The 12,025-nt window shown below is 35.4% G+C and overlaps 1 protein-coding gene across 2 annotated transcripts; it reads right to left on the reverse strand.

The window, feature by feature from the left end:
- Positions 1-1,900: 1,900 nt before the first annotated feature.
- esd (esterase D/formylglutathione hydrolase) lies at positions 1,901-7,660 on the reverse strand. 2 transcript variants are annotated; one of them, XM_067443822.1, is made up of 9 exons: positions 7,594-7,660; positions 7,112-7,201; positions 6,947-7,035; positions 6,624-6,722; positions 6,075-6,199; positions 5,815-5,934; positions 5,623-5,721; positions 4,618-4,785; positions 1,901-3,148 (listed from the first exon to the last, which is right to left on the reverse strand). In XM_067443822.1, the coding sequence occupies exons 2-9, from the start codon at positions 7,177-7,179 to the stop codon at positions 3,068-3,070; spliced, it is 849 nt and encodes a 282-aa protein (XP_067299923.1). In that variant the 5' UTR covers positions 7,180-7,201; positions 7,594-7,660; the 3' UTR covers positions 1,901-3,067. The 2 variants fall into 2 exon arrangements, with proteins under 2 accessions (XP_067299923.1, XP_067299925.1); XM_067443824.1 differs by having other exon boundaries at positions 7,112-7,196; positions 7,594-7,652.
- Positions 7,661-12,025: the final 4,365 nt, after the last annotated feature.

Genomic DNA, 12,025 nt, shown 5'->3' on the forward strand with positions numbered 1-12,025 from the left:
AACAAACATACTTTCCCGGCAAAGTGGGAACGGCTATGTCTTTCATGAGAAGATTTTGTGCGTAGCTGGCACTTTCTCATGACCTGGAAGCTGTTCTTCTCCATAAAATGTGTTGCATAGAGATAAACGTTTGGGTTATAATGTTCAGCAACAGTGTTTACAATTAATTTGAACCATTTTTCTATTGTCAGCCTTATGAACAATTGAGTTTTGGAACAGGGGTGGAAAGAAACAGCATATTTTTGACATGCAGCTACAAACATTCCTGCTGTATCGTGCAGCCTATCTGGCAACCTCGAGTCTGGGGGGAGGGGGAGAGGGGATACACCACTCTAATCATTTGAAAGTGATTGCAGTACCAGTTTTGGCCACAATCTTGCATACACTTCCTTTAAATAAAATATTTCCCTTTGGAGTGGACTTTGAGCATTGTAACATTTCAGATCGTTTTTATGTTCAAACAGCAACTTTACACACTAACTGAAATTGAAAAAGCATTATTGGACCCCTTACTTCAGCCCTGCAGCATATTTAGAAAATTATGACGTATGCAATTTTGGACCCAAATGCAGGGCGCAGAGCTGAATTGGTTAAAAGTTTTGAGAAACGTGTCTTTGTCTGTTTTTAGAACGGAATAATTGGTCTGGGAATTTGTGCCAATTGAATCAGTTACAGTGTGTTAGCAATAAAGAAAAAAACTGTCCCTTACGAAAATGAACCATGGTTTTACTACAAATAAAACAAACAAAAACCATGTTTATTGTAGTTAAACCATGGTGATTACAAATTAACCATGGTTTTGCTACTCTTATAGTTTAACCATAGTATTTGTGGTAAAACTGTGCTTATATAAATGGTAATCAATTAGCCAAAAAAAAAACATGTTACTACACTTACTTTAATAAAACCATGGTTATTTTTCATAAAGGGTAAACCACTTTTTAACTTGTTTTTTGGGAGCCATTGATATTTTGTCTCAGGGGAAGTGTGGCCTCACTATAAATTCATAGTCTCTGCTCTGCTTACCTGTCAGGTATTAATTCACTAAAAGAATATGAGTGTGGACAGCCACATATGTTTCTTTATCTGTGTGTGTGTGATTAATATCTTTAGGAGAGCGTTTCTTTTGTGAGAGTGAGAGAACGGGAGCACATGTTTGCACTTTTTGTATGTAAGTTTGTGTGTCTAAGAACATTTTTTTTTTTTTAAACTTTGTTTTACGTGTGTTTGCTTACGGAAACTCTGATGACCAAAGCTTCAGCTCCTCACAGATTCAGCCATGAAACAGACCAAAAACATCTGAAGCTGGAATCTCACTGGAGATTATTTGACAGTTGCCAAAATTATTTTCTTAAACTGATTTACACACATATAATCATTTTATACAGTTCTTTTTTTAAAACGGTTTAAATGTATTTTTAAAATAAGAGTTTTGTATTTGTAGAAGGATTTGTTACGTGATATTGGTGTGTGAATGTGAAAAATGTACAGAACATTTATATTTGATGTGCTTATTTTATTAAAAAATATATATTTGATTTGGTTATTTGAATTACATTTAAAGCACTATATATTTTATTAAGGTGAACTGACAGGGGAAAATGCTTCTATGAAAGCAATTATAACACTTCCTTATATAATTTCAGAGACTTATAAATTAAAATACATTCACAGGGATTGTCCCTGTACTGTAATTTCCAACAACACAAAAAAACCTCACATTATTAATTCTGACATTATTATACAGTAATTAGAAACAAAATTCTGGCCAGAGCTCATAATAGTATTCTACTTCGCTTTTTTTTTTTTTTTTTTTTCCATAAACCCGTCATAATTTAATGAAAACAGATGGAACAGAAAGTATAGATTGCAAAATGTAATTTTAAAGACTTTTGAAAAAGAGTGTGTGTGTTTTTTGGTGTTTGGTGGTAGTTTTACAGGAGATAAGCCTTTAACATTTGCATTTATTTTAAAATCAAGTATAGTTTAGACAGTAGTTCCATCCTATACATTCACTGCTGTATCTTTTGATAAATTCTGTTCTTAGTTTAGATTCATTCAAGTACAGTATCAAAATCTACAACGTTAGGGAAGTTGTTCATCATTACTGTAATTCCCCACCACTTTAGAGAACTATTTTACACACTAGATAGCGGTTTAAATGCAGATTTGATTAAAAAAAAAAAAAAAAAAAAAATTAAAAAAACAGTGGTTTGCACTTTATGTATTTGGGACTGTGTTTTTGGCAACTGGCAAATAGTATTATGCGTGGTATTATATTACAGTATTTGGAAGAACTATATCAGCTGATCAGATGACTAATGTTTGATAAATCACCTTAAAGTGGGATACAAATCTTTAACTGCTGAATGTTATGTGGCTGTTTTGTCATCTTCCTCAATGTATAAAAAAGAAAAGTCTTGAATTAATCACTTTTGTACTTTAATTTTTTATAAATAGGAATTATTTTTCCATGTCTTTTCAGTGTTTTGGGATTTTACCCGTTTGTAATTCTGTGAACATTTAGGTGCATGTACAGTAATGTTTTTTTGGGAAAAGCATGCATGTCATTCCACCTTTTGCCTTAACCTCTGTAAATATGGTTTATTTGTACTACCTTCTACCAGTAAAAACTTTCACCTTTAAAGACTTTTTCTGTTTGTTTCTTAGATATTCAAGGTACTGTAGACACGATACAATGGTGGTATTTGCTTAACTACATTTATCAGATGTCTGAACAATTTAACATGCTTTATGTGTGAAATGATGGCTTGTTGTTAATAACATGTAGAATAATGCACAAGTGATTCAAAGAGAATACATCTTCATTCAAATCCTTCGCTGCAGAACAACAAATACAAAACCACAACCAAACGCCTTTATTTAAGGAAATGTAAATGCCTCTATTTTATTCATTCTAAGTTTTCATAAGAAAATACAGAGGGTTGCACTCTAGTTTGTGGGAACTGATCAAGACATGGCTCCTCTGATGTCATTTCCAGGTGTGTATGTTTAGTAATGATCTGGAAGGCACTATAGCTGGTTGCCATAATCATGTCACCTAGCTTCAGGCGTTCAGATATTTGGCATGGTGCTTGATGTGGTCGTTGATGAAGGAGAAGATGAAATAGTAGCTGTGATCATAACCCTGGTAGAGCAAAAGAAAAACAAGATAAAACCGAAGAGCACTGATTTTGTCTTAAAATATATACTCCAGTATATAGCGTTAAAGAGTGACGTCTAATCCTTACAACACGATCACATGTGAATGCGTATAAATAGTATGAGTGGGTAATCTCATGGAATGTAAACTCATTTTGGCATGTCCATGGTACGTAGTTTTTTTGTGCATATGATACGCAATTTATGGTGTGTATATGACACACTCTTGGGTAGGATAGGTGGTTCATGCGTATAATATGCCATTAAGTATCATATGCACTCAAAAAACTGTGTACCACAGGCATTCCACGAGATTGCATATAAATAGTACGACTGCATTTTCGTGAGATCAGGCTCAATCCTAAAGCCTGAGTTGATGGAGAATGAATTAAAAATATTGAAAAAGTCAAATGCATTAAAGTTAGAGTGGTGCAGGTATGACATCACTTTGTAGGCCAAAACACGGAAGAGAGTTAATATTTTAGCACTTCCGGGTCCCTTGTACCGCAGTCAGTAGGCTTTTTGAATGGGATTTTGTTTAAATGGCTGAAATAAAGTCTGCGGTAAATAGAAGCTCAAGAAAATCATAAAACTTTTTTTTATTTTACGACATAAATTACATCAGGATTATACAAATACACTCGTGATTTTTTTTTTTTAAGCTGTTGTGTCTTGCTAACAAGTGACCAAATGGGACTACAGAGACCATCGAGGAGTTTAAAAGTCATTGCGCCAAAAAGGTAACGTCCGTCTGCTTCTAATTGTGCTCTTATAAACTAGTCTAACTCAAACATTCTGGGAAAATGTTTTTAGATAAAAACTGAAAGTTGTCGGAAACTTAGTGATGGTGACATTGAATTTGTGGGACCGTAGTGTAGTTTGTTTCTAGCCTACCTTTAGCTTTTTACTCCTGGCAACTGCATTTACCCTTTAAAATTCATAAAAGTTGTGTTCATCTGTGGTAATTATCTTGATGGACAAAACTTGCAAGTATCATAAACTTTTGTTGCTCACAGAGCTTGTTTTTTGTTGTTGCAATAATTCAAAAGCCTGTGGGGAAATTATTTGGGGTTTTTCTTGAAGGAACCAGTGCGATGCTAACTGCCGGTTGACCTACAAAGGTGCGTCATATTTGCACCGCTCTATTATTAAGGGTCATTTAAAATTCAAAGACCTGTCCAATCACCATATGGTCCAAAAATTTGAGACCAAAAGTGAAAATGCTTCAGTTTTATTAATAAAAAATGTTCATTAAAAATCATATTATCAGCATAATATATCCAGTGAAAAGTTTTCAGTTGAATTTTAGCATTTTATAGTTCTTGGTATGTGTCCCTTTTGTTTTGCAGTGCTGAGGCATGTGGCTATCAACCCAAAAAGCCCAGTTACTGCATAATCAATTCCATTTCCCAACATACCATTCCTCTCATTTGTCGCAGTAGGTTCAGTACTGACCTGCTGAAGGCGGAAAACTACAGGAATTTTCTTCTTGGAACACGCAGCGATTAGATTGTCAGGAAGCAGCTGACTAGAAGACAAGAACTGGTCATCACGGCCTTGATCAATCAGAATATCAAGCTCAGGACCGGAGTATGATTCAGCCAATACTGTAGCATCATACAGCTGTGGAGATGACAGACAATTAAGACAAAGGAATTATAATACCATGTTAAATGACAACAAAAATGATTATATACACTACCTTTTAGAAGTTATGATTTTTTATGCTTTTGAAAGAAGTTCCGTTCTCACTAAGGCTGCATTTATTTGATTAAAAATATAGTAAAAACATTACTATTGTGAAATATCATAATTACCTTTTTATTTTATTAAAAATCATAACCTTTTTATTTTAATATATTTTAAATGAATAGTTCACCCAAAAATGAAAATAAACGATAGTCCTACATCCTGCGTCAGGGGTTATTCTTTAGCTGTAAGTCGGCGTGTGTGAGCTGTGTGGCCGAAGCTAATTATTTTACTTTTTAAAGTTTTAAATATGGATATCTTTCTTACACAAACCCATCGCTTCACTTCAAAAGGACTTTAGAACTGTCTGAAAGAAGAATGTCATATACACCTAGGATGACTTGATGGTGAATAAATCATGGGCTAATTTTAATTTTTGGGTGAACAAACCCTTTAAAATGTAATTTATTTCTGTGATGGCAAAGCTGAAGCATCTCCAGCATCATTACTCCAGTCTTCAGAGTCACATGATCCTTCAGAAATATTTGCAATAAAAATCTTTGTGATTTGCTGTTCAAAAAACATTTCTCATTATTATCAATTGAAAACAGTTGTGCTAATTATTACTTTTTTTCAGGATTCTTTGATTAATAGAATTCAAAAGAACAGCATTTATTTGAAAATAAAAAATAAAATGTAACATTATGTCTTTACTGTCACCATTGATCAATTTAATTTACCCTTACTGAAAATAAATAAATCATCTCGTACCTCCCAGGTGGATTTGTCAGGTCCAAGATAGCCAGAAAAAGCTTTCTGTCCCCATGCACATTGAATGGGGTTGCAGATGGGTGCGAACGCTGACACTGACTGAAACAGTCAAATGCAAAAAATAAATTAATATAGACTATCTGACTTTCAAATGGCTAAATGATGAAGTAGGGCATGTAATATGAAATATGCCTTATATTTCCCAGGATTCTTAAGAGCACAGATGAGCGCTCCATGGCCCCCCATTGAGTGACCAGAGATGGACATTTTCTCTGGATCAGCAGGGAAGTTAGAAGTAATCAGTCGTGGGAGCTGAGAACAAGAGAAAGGTGATGAAGAGAATGAGTGCGAGATCCAACATTTAATTTTTTAACTGTAACAACTTTTCATTAGTTTATAACTTTGTTTTTCTAGTGACCAACTAGGTTTCAGAACAGAGCTAAAGTACACACCTCCTCTGTGACATACGAGTACATGTGGTAGTTGGTCTTCCAAGGCTCCTGGGTGGCATTGACGTAGAATCCTGCACCTGTCCCGAAGTCCCAGCTCTCATCCTCTCCTTCAATGTTGCAGCCACCTGACGAGAGCAGAATCTTCTCATTTTACGAGCTTGGGCTTATGTGTAAATGAGGAAAATGTAATGTTGGTTTCTTTCTTACTGCAATAGTGCAGACTTAAATGGCATAATAATTGTTTGTTTGATTTAACTGGAATATCTCCAAGCAGTGGAGTGACTCTCTGGTGGGAAACTCTAAACCCTGACCTAAACTGGGAAGTCACGATGCTATTTGATCCTCAGGGGAGACTCTTATTTGTAATGTTCTGTCTTTGCAAGGGACCTCTGCCCCACAATCCAACTGCTTCCATAATTATGTTTTGGTCTATGTATCTCAAGGGTTCATTCAAGCAGAAATCATAATTATAGGGTGTAATCTCTCCAGAGACACACCAGCAGGACTCAGAATTGTAGTGGGTGGTATAATAAATGTTCAAATGTTTACGTGGACTGGTGTCGGGAGCGACGATGATGATCCCATGTTCAGAAGCTGCCTGCTGGCTCCCTGCTTTAGTGATGAAGTTTTGCTCTGTGCATGTCAAACCTACAAAACACAGTGTAAAAATACATTTTTAGCACATTACTAGTATTTAATAGGCTTGCACTTTTTTTGTTCCTCTTTTCGAAGACTCTTTGGATAAAAGTTTAAATGCACAAAGGGAAACATACTTAAAGCCAACAATGTGGTATATTTCAGTGTGCAGTATGGTATTTAAGGAAATACATTCACTTAAACTGGCCTAGAGAAGATGATTCAAGTAACGTTACCTGAAAGCCAATATAACACTGGGCATTTGGAGCTCTCCGCCTTGGGAGGAAGGTAAATGGCGAACTTCATTTTACATTTTAACTCAGAGCTGGAAACAGAGTTTATGTTAAGATCAATAAGGTATGTTTCATTCAGGCGTTTTAATGAAACTTACAGTCTCTCACCTGTCATGCTCGAACACTTTCTGATATCCATCGCAGCACTTATTAGAAGAAACTTGCGTCAGTGCCATTGCGCCGTTTAACGTTACTGTGCTGAGACAAATCAGAGTTCCAGTTATGAAAGATCACATCCATAAAATCACTTTGTTTGCACTCGCACGCAAACATTACTTTAGTATCTGACTTTAATACATTCGCTTTCAATCACTTTTCATGTATGTAGAGACAATGTGAAGCGTATCCAATAATTTCGGTTTATTCATACACTCCAGGAGCATGGAGTCTGCGCATGCGCACAGCAGTAACTGGCCTGCCAAACTCACAGCACTGCTTACGGGATCTGCAGAAAAAGATCGAAAGAAGCGCCTCAGGGCGCTTGAAAGAATGCCAAAGCACCCTCTGAATAAAATTACATTTTATTTAGCTCCCGTTTAACAGCCCTCTTCATGCAGGATAATGGCCTGGATATTATTTGTAGCACTTACCTCTGCAGCTAAAGGATTCCAGAGTTCAATGTGACGCCAGGACGTGCGTAAGACGTAAAGTCACGCCCCCTTACGTTTTTGGTCTGTGCTTCTATCTACGTTTTGGTCATACAGGGGCGCTCGCGAGATAAGTTTGTTTAATGTCCTTCTGTCTTAAAGCGCATTATTGACTATAGACAGTCTTTGACTTACAGTCTATGCTATAGACCCGTTAATGTGCGCCCAAAATGACATTTCCAAACGTTATATTTGCAGACATTAAGCCTTTGAACCATAAACTTGTGATCTTGGAAATAGGATGTTTGTCTAAAATTAAGAATTAAACATAGGCCTCAAGGTTCATATTATTTTAGTGATTAATTTTTTTAATATTTTTTTTTATTTTTGTAAATTGATAATTTAACATATTTAACTTGAGAAAATGGTATGCCTTCTAGTCTAGATCACCTTTTTACAGTGTGAGTAGGATTTCCGAATGCAGACTATTCAATAGGCTTCTTTTGCTCATCCAGAAATGTAAAGTAGCCTAAACATGAGAATCCATCAGTATTTCTCTTAAAGGGTTAGTTCACCACAAAAATAACATTATCCCATAATTTACTCACCCTAAAGTCATCCTGTATATGACATTCTTCTTTCAGATGAATGAATTGCTGACATTTTGAACTGCGAGAGGCATGGACACTACACTTTTTCCATAAGTTGAATATGGAAGGATAATTCGCCAGAAGATAGATAATTTACTTTATAAATATGTATATTTTTCTTACAGAAACCCTTCTGAATTTGCTTCAGAAGGCCTTTATTAAACCCCTGGAGCAGTGATACACTTTTATGGACAACAGTCACTGCCATTATAAAGCTTGGAAAAGCCAGGACATTTTTAATATAACTCTGATTTTATTTGTCTGAAAAAAGAATGTCATATACACCCAGGATGGCTCGAGTAAATCATGGGCTATTTTTCATTTTTGGGAGAACTATCCCTTTAATTTGTACAGTGCCGGTCTGAAGTGTTAATAAACAAAATGTAAAGTGTAGCTTAACGTACATAACTTATGTTTGTGCCTTGTTAATTATGATATAATACCAAGTATAAACTTTACTTCTCATGTAGCAGCCTATTAGTAAAGATTAAATTAGGACTTGTTGGTTATGTTGTCCCCTAGTGTAACGAGTGGATTTTAAAGGTGCCCTAGAATGAAAAAGTGAATTAACCTTGCCATAGTGAAATAATAAGAGTTCAGTACATGGACATCAAATACTATGAGTCTCAAACACCATTGCCTCCTCCTTCTTATGTAAATCTCGTGCATGAAAAACACCACGGAAAAATAAGTGATTCTCAACATAACGCCACCAGTCATGCAATCGCTGGGATCATTAATATGTACGCCTACAACATTTGCATATGTCCGAACATGTTCATTGTCAGGCGGAACTGACGGAACCGAATCATCAGCAGGTAAACAAGCATCACACGAGGATAGCAAAAATGACAGCCCTCATAGACACAAATGTCATGTTCCAGGCTGTGCTGGGGACGTGAGGACTTTTCATACCCTTCCCACAGATAAAAAATATCAACAGTCATGGTTGATGTTAATTATAATCGGATACCACGACAATTTAATTCAAAATCGTTTGTTTGCTCTGCCAATTTCAAGCAAGCTCAGCGTTTTAAACTGAAGAAAGTGGCAATTACAGCTGTATTCCTGCAAGCAGTAAGTATATTTATTCACTTATTGACTGTTTAAACCATTTCTGATTAAATAGAAAGTTTCTTAGAGAGACAGCATTGTCTAGATAATACAAGATGCTAGTACAGTAACAACAGGAAACACCAAGTACAATACAAAACTAAATAGTGTGTCTAATGACAAATGATAATATTATTTTGTATTACAAAATACAACCGTAGATAATTGCTTACAGATCGTTTACTCAATCCTTCTATCAAATGTCACCTTTTCCACCAAGTTAAAACAATTGTCATTTGACAAGGCTTCTATTCATTTTGTAAAAATATATTTAGATTTTTGAGAACTGTATGATGTTTTTGCTTACTTGTATTTCAGAGTACATCACAGTCACTTCATAGCCTACATTGTGACTAACGTTATATAAACATGCAATATCGTTGACAAAAAAAAGAGAGTCTTTTTTAAGCACTGGTTTTGTTTTTTGTCGGAGGGAAAGAAGAGCGTTTGTGCGTGCCAGATTTCAGTCATTTAAATCCCCCAATCAAAGCTTTTCACTATCTAATATAGAATACCTAAACATGTACAATCTGGCAACCATACGCACGCGAGCTCTCTCTCTCGTGCGCGGTTAATCTGAAAACACCAATAAATAAGTAGGCTGCATTTTAGCAATCTCCATTTGAGATGATACCTTTAATATAGTTTTGGCACTTATTCATTTCTAGTGGATGTGATACATCACGTGCCCTGCACCAACGTTATATATATACAGATGACATACTGTTATCATTTAAAATAAATGTTGTTTTTTGTCTCTACTAAAATATTAATTCACCTTAATGATATGCGCCATTAATGAACTTTATTATTTTATTGTCCTTCACTTCAAACCGATATCTGTTTCACCTTAAGTACTGCCATCATTTACAAAACACTGGGCATGATTCAGTGCCTACTTCCACTCCACTGCATCCTAAATGTGATCAGGATGAAATGGCAAACTCCATGGAAACGTGTCACTTTGAGCATCTCATGCCAATAAGCACGTCCTTTCTGAAAACTAAATAAACAGTAATGACCACATACAGCGGAAAATACTTTAGTGTCCCCCGTTAAAAACAAATTGTAGGCTGTCCAGACAATTACCAGAGCTTGGAATGGAATGCTTACTTAATTTAACTGCAGAAACACAGTGTACTTAAGAACAAGAAGAACGCACTCAATCTCTCTCCATCAGCCATCTGTAAAGGCATTTTACCTTCAACAGTTTCTTATTGGTTTCCTAATAAAAAAAAATATAAAAAACCTTTTAAAAGAATAGTTTTTTGTCTTATCTGGTAACAACATTAATCTTTTTAAACAATAATAACCATCGCTCCACCCAGCATTCTAATATGTCCATATTATTCTGTACACTATAGCTATACGTTCAGATACACAGTAAGCACATATTTATAAACTATTCTATGCCATTTTTTTTTTGTATAAATAGTGTGAATATAGTATGAAAGTCAAAGTGCACTTCAAATCCCAGTATGATTCACTAACAAAAAAGAGCAAAACATTGGTCACTTCATGCACTCAACTGTCAAGCTTCCCTTAGACTCTGATGCTGGATGACAAAATAATCTGGTTACTCTTTACAATAAAGTCCCATTAGATAGCATTAGTTAATATGCATTACCTCAAATTAACTAACAATGAGCAACACAGCAAAAAAAAATGTTGTGTTTAATTAATAAATAAAATAAAAAAGTGTTCATTGTTAGTTCATGTTAACTAAGGTTAACAAACCTTATTGTAGTGTTACCAATCAATGACCCTATAAATCAATTAAATGGTACAGCAGGCTACATAATGCATTGTGTATAATACTGTGTATCATCTTGGACACAACTATACTTTCCGTGGTACCACACACTATAATAATCTGTCTGGACACTCTATAAACACTTGATCTATTTAATGGTCTTTATCTGTAAAGATATTTTACAGATAAAGTAAAATGTTGTTATGTTGAGCTTCACACATGCAGCATCAGTCAAGAACCACACTGCTTCTGAAATCGAACACTACAACAAAAGAATAGTATGTCTGAATATAGTATACGAAAAACAGTAGGGAAAACTACTTCCATCGAGATTCTGAAGTGCTCACTTGATGGACACTTTAAGAGAGGGGGTTTACAAATGGCAGTAAAGCAATGCAACTGATGCAGGTAGATCATACCACATGGTAGTGACAACATGCTGGATTTAGTAGGCCTTTGTCTCAAGCTGCGTCCCAATTCGCCTACTTATATTACGTCCTAAAAGTATGTACTATTTTTGTGAAGAAAAGGTATATACTTTTGAGTGTATAGCAGAAAAGTATGCATGCTTCGGGATATACTACTTCGCCATCTTTAACGAACTCTGTCGCTTAGTTACGTGCATCCCGTCACCATTTATCTGCCCTGTCAATCAATGTCAGATTTGTCACAGTTCAAATCCTCCACATTCAGTTTAATCTCCTACCGTTTTGGAGAGAAATGTAGCCGCTCGTTGATCTTCCATGTGTGGATCTTTGTGGGTCAGAGACTCTCCTCATGTGTTTGCAGTTTAAGTTAATGGCCAAACAGGTCATTAAAAAAGTTCACAATGCTGCTGCAGGTGAAATATAATGTGGACAACACTGAATAATATTTTTGTCAGGTTAAATATTGATAGTTGGTCACTCAAACCCCTTTA

Source organism: Pseudorasbora parva, chromosome 5 (genome assembly GCF_024679245.1).
Source record: "Pseudorasbora parva isolate DD20220531a chromosome 5, ASM2467924v1, whole genome shotgun sequence".
Lineage (NCBI taxonomy): Eukaryota > Metazoa > Chordata > Actinopteri > Cypriniformes > Gobionidae > Pseudorasbora > Pseudorasbora parva.